Raw genomic sequence first — 21,808 nt, 5'->3', positions numbered from 1 at the left:
CATTACTGGGGAGATCTGAGAGCCTTGAATGTGATACTTTTAAGACAATCATAGAGAAAAGGTCAGTAAACATGAATCATTGCAATTGTTCTTTTCAGCTGTGGGTGCTAGTTTTGTCCATTTGTCAAGATCTTTGTTGCTGCTTGTCTGCAATTAAAGGCTTCCTGTTACTACTTGCTTTAGTACAGAGGGCAAACATGTCAGGTGGAACTTGCTTTACCCACCAGGCACCCCTTTCATAATTCAGCCTTCAAATGCCATTTGCCTCCCCACATACTGCAGCAGCATGCACATGGGCAGCTAAATTTCATTCTTACTGAAAATACCACTACACTATCCACACCAAAGCAATGCAAACATGTAAATATATACACACACATACAAGTATTTGTAATTGTGTAAATTTTCAGTAGAGATAATGACAATACACAAGTACATCAGTATCCAGAATGACGGAAAAAATGGGTGAAAACAAACCAGATGGAGGGTGGAAGGAAGGGAAATGGTATGAACAAAAAAAGAAGCTGCCAACTTCAGCAGAACCTGATAGCAACTTTGAGAATAGAAAAGTTCCTCCTTTTACATGAAATGGGGCAGAAACATCTACTAGGAAGTCCAGTCCTGTTCCCCCTGAACTTCTGTTGCCATACAGACAAAGGGGATCCTGGCTTCACAAATGCTGATCTTAAGAACATTAAGCTTCTACGAGTGAAGTTCAAAGCAAACAAAAACTCCAGTGTTTCCTCATTGGAAACAGCTGTATAAAGGGAGAGATGCAACTGCAAAGGTTCTTCAAAGAGGGGCACAGGGCAGGACAGGTAACCAGCATAATGGCAGCCTTGTGCTTTGCAGTTTCCAGTGAATGCATACCAGACTAAGGATGATCAAAAAAGAAAGAGTTTTCAGTAAATAGGTCTTTGAAGTGTGGGTTGTGATTCCTGATGCTGTTACTTCAGCAAGTCACTTAGCCCCAGTGTTTCAGTATTTCATCTTCCCTGTTGTGGGGTATGGGGGAGAGCTGAAAGGGGGACTGTTGCTAAGGATTAGGATGTGGTGTGTTACTCTGAGGTGAACACTGTACAGCTGACATCAGCAGCAGATGGCTCTAAGGCCACATGAAATGCAGTTGCACAAACCACATAAGCAGATGGCATATGAGAGCAATTCTGCCAGCTTTAACTAGTCTGGGCCTGGAAGAGAGAGCATTCATACAATGCAGCTAGGGGCTTGCAAGTATGCTGTTCCTTCAAGGCAAAGATACCTACCAGTGTATGTAAAGCAACTTGACAAAGGTACCTTGAGAGAGGGGTGGCAAAGCATTGAAGTCAGATGGGATCTGTAGCCCTTTTGATGGTGAGCAGTAACAAAACAAGTCCCTTAATCTTTCTAGGCTGTTACATTTACTATATATAGTTGTATGGTTGTATGGTTGCTGTCACCTGTCCCAGTCTTGAAGCTGCTCAGTTTCTGTACATCTGGGAGGGAGGCGGGTAGTACTGACAACTTGCTTTGTGGATTGGGATGAAATTCAGTACATCTTGCCCAATGTGCACTGAACATCTGTATCAGAGCAGGTGATTCAATGTAGGTCATGGGTTAGTGCCGAAGCAGGTGGACTATTCATCCACAAAGTTAAGCCCCCTGCATCTATCAAGGTGCTTGCGCTCTGTGTTTGCAGACAGTTTTATTTTTCCTATGGTCTGGAGATGAAAGTAGCCTTGAGCAGAAGGACTGGAATGTTTGCCCGTGACAATCCTGAGTTGTTCTCTAAAGACCAGTCTTGTTTGTATGGGAGCTTGATTAAAGAGGAGTCAAAACTTCTGTTCAAGGAAATAAAAAGCCCTTGTCTGTGTCTAGAACCATTAGCAGTGTTTCTCCCTATCACAGTGCTGAGTAGCCGGAGCACTGTTTGATTCACACAGTAGAAGAAGCACTTGTGCACTTCACTGTTGGAGTCTGACAGCAACCAGAGTAAGGGCTGGAGCTCTATTAGTAGCAGAGAAGAGATTTGATTGAAGTATCTGAATGCAAACTTCATACTGCTGTGAGAGGCAAAAGTAAGTTCCGTATTCCAGTGTTACTAGGCTGGAAAGTTTACAGTTGTTTTCCCAAAACAATTCTTAAAGACTAGGGTGTTTGAACTGATACAGGGTTGCATTGCAACTCAAAACTGAAACCCATAACAAGATCCTGGTTTGGATCTAAGTTCAAAAAAAAAAAATAAAATCTGTGAACTTCAGGTAAAATTCTGGACTTCTGAAGAAGATGTATGTGGCATTGTTTCCTTGTTTGCTTAAAAAATGTTAGTGTTTGAATTTAGTCATTTCTCGTTCTTGTTATGACTAAGACTCAAGACCTGTTGAATGTTACAATAGCATAAAGAGTCTTATCTTAACTCTGCCCTATAGGGAACTATAGTTCTGCTTGTTGCCTCAAGGATGTGGTGAAAGGAGCCATCTATGTGCAGAAAGGAGCATGAATGAAATGCTAGGGGTTTTTAAATAGTTTATAAGGGGGTGTCTGCATGCTCTGCTACTTTGCTCTGCTTCTTCATAGTAATGTCATGTTAACATATGCAGCTTTATCTAAGAAGCAATTCTGAAGTGCATTCTTGTTTCTAGGCTAGCCTCTGTGTGTAGAGTTGTCTTTATTTGCTTGTACTTATGTGAGTAGTCACTACTGATTCTCCCACAGGCAGCTTGTAGGGTCATGACCTTGCTGCTATTTAAAGCTCCAGTGGGGAAAGCCAACCACAGACGAGCTGTATGTAGTTTCTGGCAAAGTCTCAGGTCTAGCATGTACAGGAATCTCTTTTTACCCATCCTGTTTTTACTTTCTACAAACTCAAATAGAAGTATAAATGTTTGCGCTTTTTTCCTCCTAAATGTCCTCGAAGATTTAGAAGGCAGCTGGCTACTCCAAAGTGACATCTTAAGGGAAGGCAAGTTGTAGTCAGGTCCCTGTGCTACAGTGATTCAGTGGGAAGATGCTGAGACACCGCTGCTGCAGAAGTCCTGTAAAAAGTCATAAGCATCATTCTATGCTTATTATGCTTCATATAGCAATTTTTGTATGGGCTGATTCAGCTGTTCTGACTAACTTTGCAGTCTTTTTCTGGAAATAATTTGGAGCTAAGATTCTGGTCTCTTTTTTGCCCACCCAAGCTCTTTTGGCTTGGGTGGAGAAGACTTCAGCTGGGTATCTTTAAATTGAAAAATAAGATCTGTGTTTACTTTGATTAAGCTCAGTTTTTTTATGGTAGTGTGACCTATTCTGTACATGAGGCTTTTTGAGACTGTTTCATTTGGTAGGACAAGAGGAAACAAGTCTCATGCTGCACCATGGGAGGTTTAGATTGGATATTAGGAAAAATTTCTTCACAGAGAGGGTGATCAGGCATTGGAACAGGCTGCCCAGGGAAGTGGTGGAATCACCATCCCTGGAAGCTTTTAAAAACCATGTAGATGAGGCCCTCAGTGACATGGTTTAGCGGAGGTCTTGGCAGTTCTGGAGTAGTGGTTGGACTTGATGATCCTGAAGGTCGTTTCCAACCTGGCTGATTCTATGATTCCTTTGAAAAGCTAGCTTGAGCTCAAGGCCATCTATCTACCAGATGCCATCTATCTGCCAGATCCTGAAGCCATTTCTGATGTGTGCTGAGGATTGTGAAGTCTTTTTCTTGCTATGAGATCTCCCATGAGATATTTGTCGTAAAAAGACACAGGAATATGTCTGCCAGGTAAAGTACAAGAGTCAGACCTCATGACCACTGCTTTCACCATGTGGCTGAATATGTTAGTAAAAGAATTAAGCTGTGACAGGATTTTCACATACTGTAATTTCCTGCTCTGTATGCAAAGTTCTGCATGCAAAGGATGGAGTATGTTCTCCTTGGACTATAGTGGCACATTGATCTGTACAGATGCTGATATCCTAACCTTAAGATAGGGAGCTGTTTTGCTTCATATATCTTCATGAATATGACTAATTCAGTAAATTCAAATTGGAAGACTGTCCACGGGGATGCTATAAGGAAAGAAGCAGAATTTTGATACCTGAAGCGAAAAAGCATTATGGCTTTTGTTTCTTAACCTGCATGCCTAGTCCCAGGTGGCTGTTGTCTCTCTTCTTTACTGAAAGACTGCCTCAGGTTCCCAGTTCAGTGAATTGCTTCTCAAGAGCTACCAAATCCTTCCCAACACATCTCAGTTGACCCCTTTTGGTTTGCAAATCAGTGTATGTTAATTGTGTCTAGGCCAGGAAACAATAGCAAGAAGAAGTATTTCTTTGGCTTGCAGGCAGCTCCCAGCTTGCTCCTTTCCCCAGATTACCAAGGGTTTAGGAGGAACAGGTTATGTATACGCAAAATCAGTTCTGCAGAAACCACCATATACCGTCATCCTGCTTTTATCTCTGAATTTCATGGACAGGCAATCTCAGCTGCTCAGCACAGCTTTAGCTTGCCAGTAGGTACTGAAAGCCATGTAAGTGTGGAAATGACAGTGACACAACAGCAAAGATGTTATCTCCTCAGCAAAGCCAAAGGCAGTTTCCATGGTGATAGAGAAGCTCCAGGCTGCTAGGGATGCAGCTGCTGTGTTGGGCAAGATCAGTAGCCTTTTTATACAGAGGCTGCTTTAATAAAGCTTTTATTTGTTTATGTGGTCCTTCTTAGATTGTATCCAGTTCTGGAACATTAAACGAGGGCAAGAGGAAGGTTTAAACTCACTGAAGTTGGGTGCTGACCTAAAATGAAAATGGGAGAAGGGTGAAAATGCTTCAAGTCTTGGAGTATCCACAAGTGACAGATACATATGAGAGTTTGAATGCATTTGATATTCCGTGTGTTTGACATTCTGGTCAGTACTTCCCTGAGATATTGCATGCCAACAGTAATAGCTCCTAAAGTTTTCATTTAGGAAAGTCCGATTCATATTGTCGTCTTAACTCCTGTTAAAAATGCTCCTTCTGAACTGGGATTTTGGATGGGATTCAAAATCAGAATGAAGGGGGTTGGGTCTTGCTTTGGGGTTTGGGTTGTTTTTTTGTTTTGTTTTGTCTTTTTTGGGGGGGTGGGTTCTTTTTGTTTGTTTGTTTGTTTGTTTTAATATTGAGACTAGAAATCCCAGGGGCGTAGGGAAAGTAGATGATCTTGTGACTTCTGCGTCCTCAGCAATAGATTGTCTTGCAATTAATTTAGTCTCCTTTTTGGGTAATGATTTCTCAGTACCTCAGAGTAGGTACGCGGAATTCATTTATTACTCTTCCTGTAGAGTCTTACAGTCTGTGCTTTCACTTTGCTTATTGCTGGGACAAGCAGGTACAACATCCCCAGGTTCCCGCACTGGAAAATGCACATTTTTCACTTCTGCTTTAATCTTCTACCAATCTGTGCTTTGTGGTTGCTGGAGCACATGAGTAGGAATTGTGTGTAAAACTGCTCATTTAAAACAACAGTTTGATCATTTTGACCCAGACCTTTGGTGGTTTTAAACACTGGTTGCTCTTTTCTGGACTAGATGTTAAAAGAGTTTTGTATTCTATCTTTCAGGTGGTGCAGGGGACCGGGAAAAGATGCCTGTCAATCATGAGGCTTTCCTGCTCATGGCTAATTCCCAGAATGAAATGGAAGATTGGGTGAAAGCCATCCGACAGGTTATATGGGCTCCATTTGGTGGAGGTATTGCAAATAGCTCACATGCACATAAATTAAAACATTTGCCTCAAGGTAAAACATATTCTTGTGATACTAGGATATGTGTAACACTTTAAAATCACTGAGATGCCTAGATAAGCTCTTGATTGTCTGAAGTTTTTTGCAGCAAGGGGATTGTATTGTGTTTTTTTTTTGCCAGGCAATGGAAGGAAATGTGAAGGGAGGGCACACTCAGACTATATAACTGACTCAGAAACGGGTGGTGATAATAAGCATATCATTATTGTTAGTACTCAGGTTTTTTACAGCTCATTATGAACTATTCTATGGACGTTTCTTATCCTTATGGACATAAAGGAGTGTGCCTAGTTACCTCAGCTTTCTACCACAAGGGCAGATAACCATCTTTACCCTCTATAGAGCCAGAAGCAGCAAAACTTTTCATCTGGCTAATGTAGGGCCCAGTTGAGAAGACAAAGCTTCCACTGGCTTCAATGGGGTGTAGCCTGGGAAAAAACAGTAGAGTAAGGCTGAGTGAACACCTGTAGGGTAGATAATACAGCTGTTGACAATTACTGTAGTTAAAATGTACAAAAAAAAATCCAGACTCAGTGTTCATACTATACCACAATCTTCAAGTTAAGTCAATAGACTAGATAGGAGGTGGTTTTGTGGTTTATCGTAGAAGGGTTCATGGATGATTTCTTCTGGGTATGCTATTCGTGATGGCAGCTACTGTCTTGGTACTGGACACTCGATGCTTTGAAGTGACTTGTGTGCTGCTAATGGAGTTCATTTAAATAGTGCTATCATCTGCAGATAGTGACATCGACCTCTTTTGAGAGGTACAGATAAAAAAGTGCCAGATAAAGGTTAGGTAACACGATTACTTCTTTTGAAATGAAGTTACTAGTTTTCCTGGATCTAGGGGAGGGGGGGAAGTGACCTTGGTGCAATTGAGGGAGGCTGAAATACCACAAGGTCACAGTGTTTGTTAGTAACTTTTATGATGGCTGGGGTTTTCTGATGTTTCTTCGTTTAGGTTTGTTTTGTTTTGTTTTTCTTTTAAAGTGACTCTTACAATTTTGAGTCTCTGATTTGGTTTGTCTAGAGGAGGTACAATCTCTATTGATGTAATTTTTTCCTAGATCCTTCTTTCACTTAACAGAAAGAGTGTATGTACAAAAGGCAGCTCATACCTGATTCTGAGTTGTTGCATGTGATGCTTTTGTGCTGTGAGCAGAACAAGCTCCTCTCACTAGTAGAAACTGATCTACCATGATTTCTCCTCAAAAATTAGTGTGTGTTTGTTTTGCTTTCTTTCTGAAGTTGAGTCCACAGTGAAAAGTCTTTTAGACTCTAAGCTCAGTGCAGGGCCTTCTTGCACTCCATCAGAAGTCCTAGAATCTCAGAGTCAGTATTTCTGTGGCCATGTGTAGTGGACCTTAAGAGTATTTTACAGCTTTGCTGTGTGCATCAAATAAATACTGTGAGGAAGAAGAAGACATTCAGTCACGGCGAACAGTACATATTCCCGCAACAGCATCATTCTCTAGTGTATGATTTTGTCAGCACTGCTAGTATCAGTGCAAATTTGGCTTCTTTTTTGTTAGTGTTCATGTTTTGTCAGTCTCTTGGAATAGTTCCAAAGCAAGCATCTTTTCTAAAGTATTAAAATACTAAATAATTAAAAATCCTAAGATTTTAAAAACAAAACCATGAGGACAGCATGAAGGTAGGGATGGATTTCTTTTTTGATGTTTGTTTCTTTATGAGGACAGTATTGTCCTAATTAATCTGTTCTTTTTCTATGCCTCTAAACTTCCCTGCAGCTGTCAGGTAATAATTTGGTTTGCCTTTAAACAGAAACTTACTCCTACATTTGATTCCAGGAACTGGGGTTTTGTGGGATACCAAAAATATAGAATGAAATTGTGAGAATGATGGAGCTGGGCAGTGCAGGGGGGAATACAGCAGCACAGAGGGGCAATACAGCAGCTGCTGTTTGTTGCTGTTTTCACATACTGCAGTTTTGATCTGGTTCCATCAATGTCAGTGTGAAGGCTGCTCCAGCTGTTGGTGAGAGCTGGCTTAAGTCTTGTAGAAGAGAAGCAATGGCATTTGCAGTGCTGGAAAAACTGCGATTGTATATTGATGGTTTTCCTCTGTCTGTGGGAAAATGTCTACCTAAGACCATGGGCACATCCTGGGTGGTCAGCCTGGCCTGTGCTTGCTGCCCTATGTTCAAATGCATCAGTCTAAAGCTAGTTTGGCTATGTCTGCTTTATAGTCCAAGCTGCATTAACAGATTCTCATTCTCTGGTTTCATTGCTTCTCTGAGCTGACTGAAGTTGTAACCGCTGTCAGGATTCATCTTTTCCTGCCTTGCAGCCACTTCCTCCCACATTTCATTCTGCTAGCACTAGCGGTTATGCAGCTGTGCACTAGGAAATGACCTGGCATTAAAAATGGGGGGAGGGGGGGAGATCAGTTTGGAAGATTAGTTCGTAGGTAGATTGTCTCCCTGGCTCTGCTAACCATGCACTGCAGGACTAGCTCCAACACAATGCAGACAGTGGGGAGAGATGTTGGGGTAAAGGAGAGATGATGGGGTGGAAGAGAGCATGCTTGCTCATTCTGATTGCAGCCCACAGATTAATTGGCTCTATTCTGCTCTCGTGAGACCACACCTGCAGTACTGCATTCAGGTCTGGGGCCCCAAATGCAAGGACATGGACCTGCTCAAGGAAGTCCAGAGGAGGCCATAAAGATGATCAGTGTTCTGGAGAAGACAGGCTGAGAGAGCTGGGTTTATTCAGCCTGGAGAAGGGAAGTCTCCAGGAGACCTTATAGCAGCTTTCCAGTACCTAAAAGGGGCCTTAAAGAAATCTGAAGAGGGTCTTTTTACAAGGGTTTGCAGGGACAGTACAAGGGGGAATGAATTTAAACTGACAAAGGGGTGATTTCGATGAGATATTAGGAAAACATTGTTCACTATGAGGGTGGTGAGGCGCTGGCACAGGTTGCACAGAGAAGCTGTGGCTGACCCATCTATGGAAGTGTTCAAAGCCAGGACAGGGCTTTGAGCAGTCTGGTCTAGTGGAAAATGTCTTTGCCCATGGCAAGGGGGGTTGGAACTAGATGAACTTTAAGATCTCTTCCAACCCAAATCATTCTGTGATACTATGAAACCATGGAGCTACATCCTCAGTCTCTTTGCACTTCACAAAGTATTTATAGGAATATCAATAACAGGAAATAGTTAAGAATTTCAAACCATTGTTTCCAAATGGTTTTAGCCAGTCTGGGGAAATGATCGAACCTACTCTTCCTTCTGTCAGAATCAGAGCAGGACAATTTCTCTGAGTGAAATCCCAGCTTACCTCAAATGTGGGAGGACAATAAACATAGCTGTCTTGGTGTTTTAATTGAATAATTTGAACTCTGCTGTGCTACCACCACTAATTTGAGAGCCAAGTCTTATCTATCGACACTTTTTAATATATGAAGCTAAAGGGGTGAGCGAAGGAATTAAAAAGCAGGCTTCATTATTAATATGTAAATATCCAACCCTGGAGAAGGTTGATATGGTGTAAAAATGAATTTTGCCAAGATAAAAGGGGAGGCTTAGCCACACTTTAATCTTCCCTGATGTACTGAAAAAAACATAAATCAAGAAGGTTGAGGGTATCTCCATACATGTTGATGTGGGCACATAAACTGTGTTTAAAGGTGAAGAGCAAAGGCTTCTCAAAATAAAACAGAAAACTCCCCAAAGCTGCTGAGGATCCCAAATTATTAACAGGAGACACATTCATGTTTAAAAGCCATATGGAATGTGTGCTTTGAAATACACTTCAAATGTGGCCTTAAAATAAAATCCTAAAGTTCCTAAGTCTTTTGAAGAAGAGCTGTCTTGTTTATGGGGAAAAGCATTTATAACAAGTTATCCTGGGTTTCAGGCTCCTGAATTCTTGAGTCTAGTCCATCTCATTCAAGCAGATTTTGTAAACTGAGATTTGAGAGTACTCTGTATGTTTTGATTATGCCTTTAAGAGCAGAACTTGTCACAGTGCCTTGGTAAAAGTGAGTTTTGGAGCACATTCTGACAGAGGGTGATTAAAACTGTTCCCCATGACCCTTCTCACCTCCATGATGAACAAATTTTGCCCTGAGTTTTCACCAGTTAAAGTTTATTTGAGAAGTCCCTATAGTCATGCTGTTCTGCAGCTGCTTTTTAATATGGAGTGCTTATAGCCGTGCCATAGTGCTACATGCAAAGGGTTTGTGGCCATAAGCTTGAATAAGCCTGCCAGTGGCCTCTGAATATGGATGCATTGAACATGTTTGGTGTATCTGGGGGGCGAGGATGTAATTTCTCACTCTCCCTGTACAGTGGAACTGTACTTTCCTTAAGGAAACTGCTTTCCATCTGTTCACCTCTCAGTTGGCATGCCTTCCTCATTTTTGACTTGCATCAGATGTAAACCATAGCGTGTCTAAGACTGAATTTTTTTGGCCATGAGGTAAAAAGCTGAGTTCTTTTGGTGCCTGAGTTGGAAACTGAGCAGCATAACTCTCTCTAACAGCCCAGCAGAACCAGCACTGCATGGGGACAGAATCATTCTGTGTTAATCTTGTGCTATGTTTGTTTTGTTCTGTTTACATATTCTTTCTTGCCATGAGCAGTTCCCTGCTCCTTTGCCAGAAATGCATGTCACAGCTGCTTTCTTTCTCCATTACTTTATCCTAATTTCTCCTCATCATCATCCCAAGCTTTCATCAGCTCCTTGTGATGGAGGAGAGGTGAAGAAGCTGGAAGGGATGTGCTTCCCTTAGGCAAACACAGGAAGTTTTACCCTGTGACAAAGTAATTGTCCTGCAAGAGCTCCACGAGTGGTTTCTACATTCAGGAGGAATAGTCACTGTTGAACTGGCTGGCTCTAAAGAAGTATCCACCGATGAAGCCACTCTACAAAGTATTAAGTCCTCTTCTCTGTTTATATAAAACATGATGTGTGGATTCTTTCTTCTCTTGCCGGTGAAACAATGCACAGAACATTTCTGCTGGCAACCAGGGCCCTGTGCAGGCCATGTCTTGTATCAGGGGAGAGCTACAAGCTAGGGGACAAGTCTCTGGGGTGTAATTTAATACCCAGCTAAATGGTGATATAGGTACAGGAAGAATAGCCCTATATAAGCCTAATCAGGGATCCTGGTTTAGATGGTTAAATGCCTTTCAGGTAGCATCTGCATGAGAGCAAAACATGAGTGTTTAGAAGGGTCAGATGTTGGTATTAGTTGCATGTCCACTAGGATGCCAGACTCTTTAGGAGCTAACATATGATGATAAGTCTTGGGAAGCTGAGGTTTAATTTCTCCACCTGTAAAATGGGGATTTTCCAGCAAGAGCATCATGAGCATAGAATCATATCAGTGAATTTAAGACACTAAGATACCACAGTAAAGAAGAAGAGGGAAATGGCTTCAGTTACCTGCCCAGTATGAAGGCAGGGAGGAGGTTTCTGCTCCATGTCTTGCCAAAGGGCCCCACCAGAGTGACAAACACAAGTGGGATTCCTGAGTAGGCCAAGAGCAGCCCCTTCACTTGGTGGCAGGGTGAGCTTCCCTTGTGCCAGACTCCCACAGGTGTGTGGGGGGTGATGCTGGGTGTTTGTTGTGCCTGATGTTTGCCATTATCTCTGCACAGAGATAGCTGGTGCCTGATGCAGCTTATCAGTGTTTGCTCTTCAGTGTTGTCTCATGTTGGGAGATGGGACCAACCAAAGGAAGGGAAAGATGATGGGCTTTGTGAGTTTAGATATGTGTCCAGGACTAGTGGATACACGAATCATCTGTGAGGAGGTGCTGGTTAGCTTTACCCCAAGCAAAGGTATCACAAAGGGTAAATTTTTGGATACAGAAACTGAGACCCAAGGTAGAATTAAAAAGTTGGGAGTGGATCTTGCTACCACAACTGCTTACAATGGTGAAAGTTTTAAGATCTGTTTCTGAGATCTGATCAAATTATTTTTTTCTAAGTTATCTGTATCAGGTACGTCTGGGGTTTCTGTTACTGCTTTACGACCAACATCTATTGCCATCATGAAGCAGCCTTGAGGCAGGGAAAGGCTATTGCCCACTTTTTTTTTTTTTTTTTGTAAAGGAGGAATCTGAGGTATTGAGCAATCCAGAAACTTGCCTGAGGTCACAATGACTATCTGCGAAAGACCCATTCTGAAAGCATCTTTCAACAGGGCAAATACAAGGATGTCAACGGGGGACCTCAGGAGAGCAAACTTTGGCTTTCTTAGGGATATGCTTGAAAGAATCCTTAGTGATATGGTCCTGAAGAGAAGGGTCCAGAAGATCTTCTTTCAAGGTTTACTCCAAGCTCAAGAACAGTCCTCCCTCATATTCAGGGAACCAAGCAAAGGTGACAGAAGGCCTGCATGGATGAAAATTAGCTCTTCACAAAGTCCATACCTAAAAAAGGAAGCATACAAGAAGTGGGAGCTAAAGCCCCCCTGGAGCTGAATCTGGGCATCAAGGAAAGGCTTCTTCAGGCATATAAACAAAAACTCAAAGACCAGGGAAAACATGAGCTCACTACTGAAAGAAGCAGGAGACCTGATGATCTTTGAACAGACATGGTGATAGAGCAGGTCCCTGAAGACTCTTGTATTCAAGGGCAGGAAGAAGCACCTACGGAAATACATTTTGGTCAGCCTCACCTCTGTTGCTGGGAAGGTGATGGAGTAAACAAAGAAATGATTTCCAAGCATATGAAAGTGAAAAAGGTGACTGGGAGTAGTCAGCATGGATTTATGAAGGGGGAGTCATGTTTGACCAACATGATAGCTTTTTACAATGAAGTGCTGGATGAGGGAACAGCAGTGATTATTGTTTGTCTTGACTTTAGCAAGGCTTTTAGCTCTGTCTCCTGTAACACCCTCATTTAAAAATTCATAAAGTGCAGATTAGATAAATAGACATTAAGGTGTACTGAAACCTGGCTAAACTGCTGCTCTCGAATGATTGTGATCAGCAGCCCAAAGTCTATCTGAAGGCCAGTCATTAGTGGTACACCCGAGGGGCTGATCCTGGGGTGAGTACAGTTTAACAACTTCATTAATGGCCTGGATAATGGGACACAGTACACCCTCAGCGAGCTTGCAGACAATATTTGGAGGAATGGTTGGTGCGTCAGATGATTGTGCCATCGTTCAGAGAAGCCTTAATGGCTGGAGAAATGAGTGGAGAGAAACCCCATGAAGTTCAACAGAGAGGAAGACAAAGTCGTGTATCGGATGGATAAATATAAGCAACCTTGTTCATCCATGCAGGCCTCCTGCCACCTTGCTTGGTTTCCTGCACATGGTGGGGAGGGCTGTTCTTGAGACTGGAGGAAGTAATGCTTGAAATGAAATCTCCTGAACCCCTCTTCTCTCCCAGTACATACTGGGAGCTGACCAGCTGGAAAGCAGCTTTGCAGAGAAGCACCTGGGATGCTGTTGGACAACGAGTTGAGTGTGAGCCAGCAATGCACCCTCATGGCAAAGAATGCCAACAGGTTCCTGGGCAGCACTGGGAAGAGCATTGCCAGCAGGTTGAGGGAGGTAAGCCTTCCCCTCAGCACTTATGAGACCACATCTGGAGTGCTTTGCCCAATTCTTGGCTCCTCAGGACAAGAAGGACGTGGCCTTACTGGAGTGATTCCAGCAAAAGCCCACTAAGATGATTAAAGGATTGTGGCAAGTGAAATACTGAGAGAAGCTGAGAAGTCTGGGATTGTTTAGCCTGGAGAAGTTTCAGAGTGGATCTTATCAGTGTTGTGTAAATACTTGATGGAATGGTGTAAAACTAAAGCATGTCAAGGGCAAAAGGCATTCCTTACTAACTTTTGAAGATCCTACCTTTAGAAGTCAGATGGCTGTTCCAATTCCGTATAAAATTCCTAACCCTCATGTCAATTGCATATATTTCATCTTTAAAGCTGCTGGCTAAAGGCTTTAAGTGACATCCAGTACCACTGCCCAAGCTTTTCTGGGCTCTGAGTGGAAACCATGCAGTAGCCTCATCATGGCAGAGCAGAAATGGGGTATCTTCAGAGTGTTGTGTCACTGTATTGTCAGAGGGGCAAGTCACCTGCTGCTGGTTTTAGAAACCCCAGGCAGCAGCATAAGTTCTGCACTGCAATGCCATATCTCTAGTTGTCATTAACCAGTTTAGTTCCAGTGGCTTCTGAGTGATGATGCAGTTTGACATCAAGTGAACAAATTTGTATCACTTTGTTAGTGTGGACAGTCCTGGGCACCAAAGAACAGGCATTCAGAGCTGGAGAATGACAGGCACCTGAGCAAGCATCCTTCTCGGTGCCCCTGCTCAGCCAGACAACAAATACAGAAACCATACAAGTAGAAATTACTTCTGTTAAGTTTGCAGGTGAGCAGGGTAAAGCTTCTCATGGGATTTGCTTGATGGAAATGCTGATTTGATAAAATGCAATGTCACATGGGAATGTCTCCATTTGGATGAAACTTGTGCTAGGGGTGGTTTTTCAAGTTCAGAGCAGAATTTTAAATACAAGCTCTGCCCTAAATTAGTCTTGTATTCTAGAGGTTGTATAAGCAATTGAGATGGAAAATCTACCCAACTTAAGCACTTTCCTCAAAAAATGACTTTGAAAAGGGTCTTGGAAAGAGAAGATTTCAGGAAAGTCTGATGGATAAAATTACAAATGTATGGAGGACTTGAACAGTGCACAAACATGAGGCTTGAACCAATAGAAAAAGTGTTTAATGCAGTGCACAATTAAATTATGAAAGTCAGTGCCACAAGATCTGGAAACAAAAATAATAAATGGATTCAAAATAGAATTACATGGCTTCATAGAAGATAAGGCCACCTGGGATATCAAAGAGAAAGTTCTGGAGAGAGTCATTAGTGTCATACAGCTTGTATTGCTAAGAGTAATCCACCTTCAGATAGAATACGGTGGAGCTTGGATTTGCTTTGATAGCAGATTGTTTTCCTGTTCTCTTCAGCTAGAAGTGCTATGGAGAAGTAACAGTGGCTGTGCATTTGTTACCTTGTTGGTGACTACTGCCTGTAGCACATAGTCTGAGCAGTACCACCTCCTGCACTGGTGGTTTCTCAGTGAGACCATTCTTGTAATCATTAGATTCATGCTTGATGTTTGAAAGCTGACAGTCTTTAAAACACTGATGGTTCCTACTGCATGTCCTGGCAGTGTGTGATTAATGGGACAAATATGTTCCTGTGGTGTTTCTCAGCTTGCAGGCAAGTATTTAATTTCTCTGTTTTAGTCCTTTGATGAATGTTGTGAGGATATGTGCTTGCTGAAGGGGACTGGTAGCCTGCAAGTTGCAGTTTTAACCATTTAGGAGCTGTAAACAAAGAAATTCACTCTGTCTCTCTTTTCTTAGGTTTCTGAATGTTACCCTTCTACCCCCCGCAGTTGCTCCATCATCACCTAATCAGTCTTGCAGTTTCCCCTTTCTGCCTTCAGAGTTGCAGGTCAGGGAAGGGAACATTCAGCCCTTAATTTTTTCTAGAAGGCTAGCTGATTTACTGAGATGTTTTATCCATTTTTACAAATTGGAGCTAAATGCCATCTTTTCCCCAAGCACAAGTCAGGTTCAGTTTTTGCCAGAACTTAGATCCCCAACAGTATGCTTGGCTAGTGAAGGTATGCTTCATGTAGATTGAGGATTTCAGTTGTATAGTGGAGGCTGAAGGTAAATTGGTTAACAGATTTTCATCAGTGAATGAGTTTGAAGAAGCAGCAAAATGAAGCCATGTGCAATTTACCTAGTAGTGAATTTTACAGTTGCAGGTTACAGACTGACAGAGGTATTTATGATGAAGTTTGATTTGGACAAGCATCCATGTGTTCTGTGTTGTTCCCATCTGCTTCTCAGCCACTGATTGTGCATAGGTTGTCAGCCTCTTGGGCTTAGGATATGGGAAGACTTGAGGGCATAAGCTTGTTTGGTTTTCTGAATGGATAAAAGGGCTGGTTTTCTAAATTTTGATTGTGAATCTAGATCACAGATGCTGTCAGGTTTCAGGATAGCCAGAAATCCTTAAAGTTACTTGTTTCATTCCGTACCTGAGATGAGGATCAGCAACAGCTTTCAGACTCCATGATCCTTGCATTTGAACCCACAGCCGGAATTCTCATCCTTCTCTGGAGATGAGACACTGGTGGCAACAATTATACTATGTCATAATTCTTTTTTAGGTACTAACACCCAGAATTTTTGTAAAGCTTTTCTGTGCAGTGGGGGCATCAACATGCAGCACACTGGAAAGGGAGGATCTGCTGGTCAGGTGCTTTCTACAGACATAGCTTCGGTTCAGTCTATGGAAGCTATCTATTAAATGAAGACAGGCATATGCAAGAATAAATAAAAAGTTCTGTAAAAGATGTTCTTATGTTGTGGGGAGAAAGAAGTTTTCCAGGGCACATTTGTCCAGATCACTGCTTGCTAAAAGCCATTTTTTGTTGCTCTTGATGTTTTGTTCTCTAAGTGCTTTCTGCCTTTGTTTAGAAAGAAATAGACCAATTAACACAAGCATTTGGCTCTGCATTCAGAATGCTGTGGTGAAGAGATGTTTAAGTCTGTTTGTCATCTTTTTTTCTGTGAACAAACAGTTAGAATCTCATTTTAAAGCATAAACTGGTCAGAGCCCATGGCATGACAGTTTAGATTGCTGCTCAGTCAGTTCCTTTGCTGACGTATTTTAGAGATGGGAAGACACCTCACATAGGTAGAATCTGCTGTGACAGAAGGATGAACATAGCTGTTTGCTAACCTTTTAACCCAGGGTGAACTCTTTATCAGTTAGAACTTCTTTATCAGCAGGAGCCTGTTTATTCTCAAAAGATTTCATCTTTTGGTGGGTTGAGACCCCAGCCCAGAGCAGGGGAGGGGTGTGGGGACATCATTTTATTCAGGGAAGGATCTGTCCAAACTGTTTGGAGAGGTAGGAATCTGGAAGGGAAATTTTCTGTACAAGGGACATACTGTTGAAGTCTTCCCTGCTGGGTTCAGCCCTTGTGAGTCATCAACTGTAGCCACTTTACTGACAGCTTTCAATAAATACAAGGGATGTTCGTGTGCCCATGTTTGCCTGGGTTAAAAAATGAGTCTGCACAAGGCTCAGTTTACTTTATAATAGGGGAACTTAATCTCTGATTTGAACTTGGATACAGGTCTTTTTCTGTACAAATAGATTAGGCAGTTTCCTAGATCTGAGCTCTCTCAGACAGATCTGCTTGAGTATACCTGTATATTAGCTAATACTCTATGTAAGCCAGTGTCTAAAAATACCTATACCCTATGGGCACTTGCTAGAGCTGTGCAAGCCAACAAGTTTGCTAACAATCAGAGATGAGGAGGAATATTTTCCGAGTTCATGTGGGTTCATCATTCTTGTCTGTTGCAACCAGATTCAAGACTGAATTTGACCTGAGTTAGATGCCAAGCCTGAGACATGCCTACATTTTCAGAGGTGGTGTGAGCTGTAGTGAACTTCCCAGCCAGTCTCAAAGCTTGTAGTGACATGTACAGGCAGGGTGCTTTCTCCCTGTTCTGGTACCTGCAGCAGTGTAACTGGTGGTACTAACTCATGAGAGCTTTCTTCATACAGAGACACCAGGAAAGAAAATGCCTCCAGCTCCCCAGCAGAAAGTTCATGAGATATTTACTTGCTAAACTGTTTTACAATCCTAAATTCTTTAGAAAATGAGAACCACCCAGCAGTAAACTTCTCTACAGCTAAATAAATTCACACCAATATGCAATCAGGGAATTCATTCTCTTTCTCTCCTCTTCTCTCCTTGGCACATGTATATGGGGAGCTCTCCAGGTGAAAATTTTGATGGTAGTTTATATGCAATGTGGCCCACTCTTTGGATTTTATTACTATTCTTGCAGTATCAAGTATACGTCTGAAGTCTGCAGCCCCTGCAAGCCAGGGGTTATGTGTGAATCTCGGATTTCATTTTTGAGAAATGTGCTTAACACAGAAAGTGGGATTCAACTGTGACCTGGAAATTCAAAACACAGAAGTCAAATATATATATATATGTATAGATGCATATATGTGTTGATTTTTATTTGTCTCATCATATTCTGTGGTCTAAGTCACAATTTTTTATCGCAACACTTTGAAAGGGATTGAGAATTTTTTCACATAAGGAGAGAGGTGGTAACTGTGGAGTGTGTAGATATGAAGCACAATGTTGCATTCTTCTCACAGGACACCTATAGCTGCAGAGCTACCATATGGAGGGAACTATACGGAAGCAGCTGCCATTTTATGCTTTGGTTGTGATGCTTATGTGAGCAAGCATGTGCTCCTTCTGCTTCTTATTCTCACCAGGGAGCTGTTTTCTTTCTTTGGAGATGAGTTTACATTATCTTCACAATCTCTCATGCAATTTGCAGTATTATAAGCTATGCTGAAGTCTAACCATGCTTTGAGTCATGCTGTGTCCTTGGCCACAGAGAAGCTGTGAATTTCATGGGTTAATTATACATTGGGTATAAAAATATCCATGTTAAACAACATTACTTTCTATGTCATTGGATACCTCCTTGTTCCTGTGTTTTGAGGGTTGGAAAACAGAAATGGGGAAGTGAATGGAAGAATAAAAGTCTGCATTTGCTATCTCCTGGGCTCCCATCCCAAACTTTGAGTCCCAGGCTCCATAATGTTATTGGCAGATGTGACACATTTTGAGGGATAGTTCTAGAAAATGGTGCCAAAAATCCTGATGGTGTCTCAGCCGTTCAGAAGAGGATTGGTCCTGCTCGCTGCTCAGCACTATGGGCAGTCTCTCCCCAGTCTGCAGCCTGCTTTGTTCACCACAAAGGAAGAAAGATTAAATAGAAGGGTGAAGAATACCCGGGATCTCATTTATATCTTTTGTTTAAGGATCTCTATCACTTTCCAGTATTCTTTAATGGGCTTTAAACACTGTCTAGTATATTGTCTGGGCTTCTGGCGTCCAGTTGTGCAATACCTTGCTACATAAGGTATACAGGGAATAGTTAAGGATACCTTGCTGCCTTGCTATTCAAGAACTGAAGCTTTTGGTCTTGGTACTGCCTTCCCTTGTAATAAGAGACAGTAATTTCTTCAAGAGCTTCTGATTAATATAGAGAATGTAGAGACAGAGTTTGACCTTGGGTTTCCCAAGTTGTGAGACAACACTGTCTCACAAAATACCTTCTTTGACCCCTGTGTTGAAACTGAACCACAGTATAACTAAGAAGGTGGTGGGCCGCTATGTTCAGACGAGTGTGGTCTATCAGTGGAGACCACAAACATGTTTTTTTACAAAAGAAGCAGATGAGCAGCTGCACACAGGGATAACACACTGGTTTGTTCCGGCAGAGGGATATGAAGTTAGCCAGACATAATAAAATTCCCTAGAAGCTTTGGGCAAAAGTTTTGGGTGGTGACTGCTGCAGGTCTGCAGTTACATGAGTGCATTTTGTAAATAGGGTGGGCTGACCTCTATATAACTGCATGGGCCATTGTGTGATAAGCATTTTTCCTAACTGTAGACTTCTTACCCTGAGAGCAGGAGTCAAGGGGGTAAATGTTTTCCAGCAAGTAAGTCCTAGGGATGGATTCGCATGTAATTCCTTTCCTTACCAGTTACTCAGCTGAGCTGTTCATCATCAGCCAACTTCTCTATAAAGGGCTAAAGCAGAGGCTGTAAGCACAAAAAAGCTGCACAGGTCAAAGACTCTAACTTCTTCCTAAGCTTCATAAAACTTTCTAACATGTCCCAGAGCTCTGGAGATACTCTCAGAGGACACCAAGGCTAAGGTGGGGGGATGCTACCCTCCAAAACAAGGTTTCTGCTGCTGGTGCTCTGCAAAATCTGAGGCCAGACCAGGGCACCAGGTTGCCCGCAGCACAACTGGCATTGCCTGTATCAGGAAGGGATCCAGAGTGTGGCATGCAGACAGCAACTGTTGCTCAGCTTTTCCAGCTATCTAGAATAGATCTGACAAGCAATTAGAGCATGAATATATTACAGAGCCGATGGGGGATGCCTTTGTTAAAACTTGTGACCCATACTTAGCTGCTGTTTACATTGGCGGCCGCTTCGAGGGTGGGCAAGACCCTACCTGCCTGTCTTTTTCTTCTCTCCTTCCCCGTGTGGAGGGAGCCGGGGAGCTCTGCATCTCATTGGATATTTCAAATGCTTTCTGCACAAGTCATAATTAATGCCGAGTTGCGGAGCTAAGACCAGATGTGCTGCCGAGATTATCTCCCAGGGCAGATCGGCTGCTCTCCGCTCTGTAGCGCTGGGTGAATGGAAAGCTGCCAGTGCTGGGACTCAGAATGTGTCTGATGCCTGAAGTCAGGACTTTCTTTCTCTGCCGCTCCTGCTGTCTGACACTGCCTGGTTTCTGCTTGAAGCTCAGCGCCTGTCATGTAGCGGAGTGCTGCACAAGAACGAGAGGTATGAGATGATTTTCCAGAGTTCAGATTTGTTATGGTTTTCTTTTCCTAGAGGAAAAGCAGATATTTGAGTTTAGCCTCAGACAGAAGCTAAGAATCTTGAGAAGGTGCTGGCTTTACAGAGAGGGAAAGAGTGGGAAGCTCCCAGTCTATGGCCAAAAATACTACCGGATGCCAAGCTAGCGTTTGAAAATAGTTCATGAGAGTTCTGTTTGCTTTTACACTGAATATGTAAATGGATGTATGTGGATGAGAGCAATTATCTCCTAGTATATGGAGACTGCTGTTTGTGGGGAATGGGATCAGAAGACACCAAGTTCTACCACAGACCCATTTGTGTGACCTCGGGAAAGTTACTCCATCAATTTCTCTTGATTCCTACTTATCTGTCACTTCCTTTCTTTCCCCCAGTTCTTGCATGCTTTGTCTGGCTGGATCGTTTAGTCGTTAGGGACTATCTTTTCTTAGGCACATGCAGCTCCTAACATGGAACTCCTTTTTCAGTTGCTGATACAGTAATTCACAGTGATAATGTGTGCTTGGGTGGGCTAGAGGAGGGGAAACAACAGTTAGAGGTTTGTGTGTGTTTTGTGTTGTGGAAGCATATGCATTTCTGAATGTCTGCCCATGAGTTTTTCCTCAATGCTTTCATGTGTGAGAGGGACAGATAAATGGGAGCATAAGCACGAATGTGGGAAGGTAAAAGTAGACGCTTACCTGTGCAGGTGAGCACGTATACAGTCTGCACATCCATAAATTGCCTGTCTGTGAGGCACCACATGCCTCACAGACATGCATGCGCGGGTGTATGTGCTGCTGTATAGCAGCACCCAGGTGTGTGCCTGACTATCTTCCCGCACATCTTTTAACTTGTGTGTACTAAGCTGTACATACAGCTGACGTGGGTGTGCCTGGACTTTTCCCACTCTAAGCATATACAGAGTCTTCAGTCTTCCCCATAAAGAAAAATCTACTCAAGAACTGGCTTTATTATCTGTCTTTATTTTGGTTGAAATCAGAGCTCTGATGAGGAAAAATGAACAGGGAGAATATATTTTCCTGCCCACTGCATGTCTGGACAGCATAGCTGAATATATAGGCTTTGTATGCCTGGAGCTGGTGGGTGAGCTATTCAGGCCAGGACAGAGAGTCTGTCTGTGTCTTAGTCAGTACATCATTCCTGGCTCGCTTTTTCCACAAAGAGCCACCTAAATCTTGAAAGAACAGAGACAGCTTGTTGGAATAGAGGAAAGAAATTCTGTAGCTCTGCTAGCCTCTTTTTTTAGTATCTCTTGAATCTTTCTTAGATTAAGGCTGTAGTCCCAGGCACGCTGAGGTTTTTTGTTGGCTTTTTTTTTTTTCTGCTTTGAAACCAAACAAAAGGGCCTAGCTATAGATAAAGATATGACAAGCAAAGTTAACCCTTGGGTTGCTAGAAGCTTTTGGCTTTATTTCCAGGCTAGCTCTGTCTGGGAGTGTGACTGGATGGCACTGGCTCCCCTTCTTCTGAATGAAGAGAAAGATTTTAATGTCTTCCAGCAGGATCATCGAATGGAGTGAAGTGCTGCCAAGTTCAGTCTGAGCTGCAGGCCCTGGTGATTAAAAACAGGCCTGTGCCTTGACGAGCCGGGGGATGAG

The 21,808-nt window shown here is 42.5% G+C and overlaps 1 protein-coding gene across 5 annotated transcripts in view; it reads left to right on the top strand.

Moving 5' to 3' along the window:
- The window catches only part of ARHGAP22 (Rho GTPase activating protein 22), a 148,226-nt gene that overhangs the window by 102,120 nt on the left and 24,298 nt on the right, over positions 1-21,808 (top strand). For 3 of the 5 annotated variants that reach the window (XM_065671829.1, XM_065671833.1, XM_065671832.1), the window contains one exon: positions 5,552-5,728. In XM_065671829.1, coding sequence (XP_065527901.1) covers positions 5,552-5,728 — 177 coding nt within the window. Of the gene's footprint in view, positions 1-5,551; positions 5,729-19,991; positions 20,172-21,808 lie in introns of those variants that run through there. The other 2 variants (XM_065671831.1, XM_065671834.1) reach the window with 2 other exon arrangements.

This window comes from Lathamus discolor, chromosome 3 (assembly GCF_037157495.1).
Source record: "Lathamus discolor isolate bLatDis1 chromosome 3, bLatDis1.hap1, whole genome shotgun sequence".
Classification (NCBI taxonomy): Eukaryota; Metazoa; Chordata; class Aves; order Psittaciformes; family Psittacidae; genus Lathamus; species Lathamus discolor.
The sequence above is the reverse complement of the archived record's forward strand: the minus strand, read 5'-3'. Positions and strand labels throughout refer to the sequence as shown.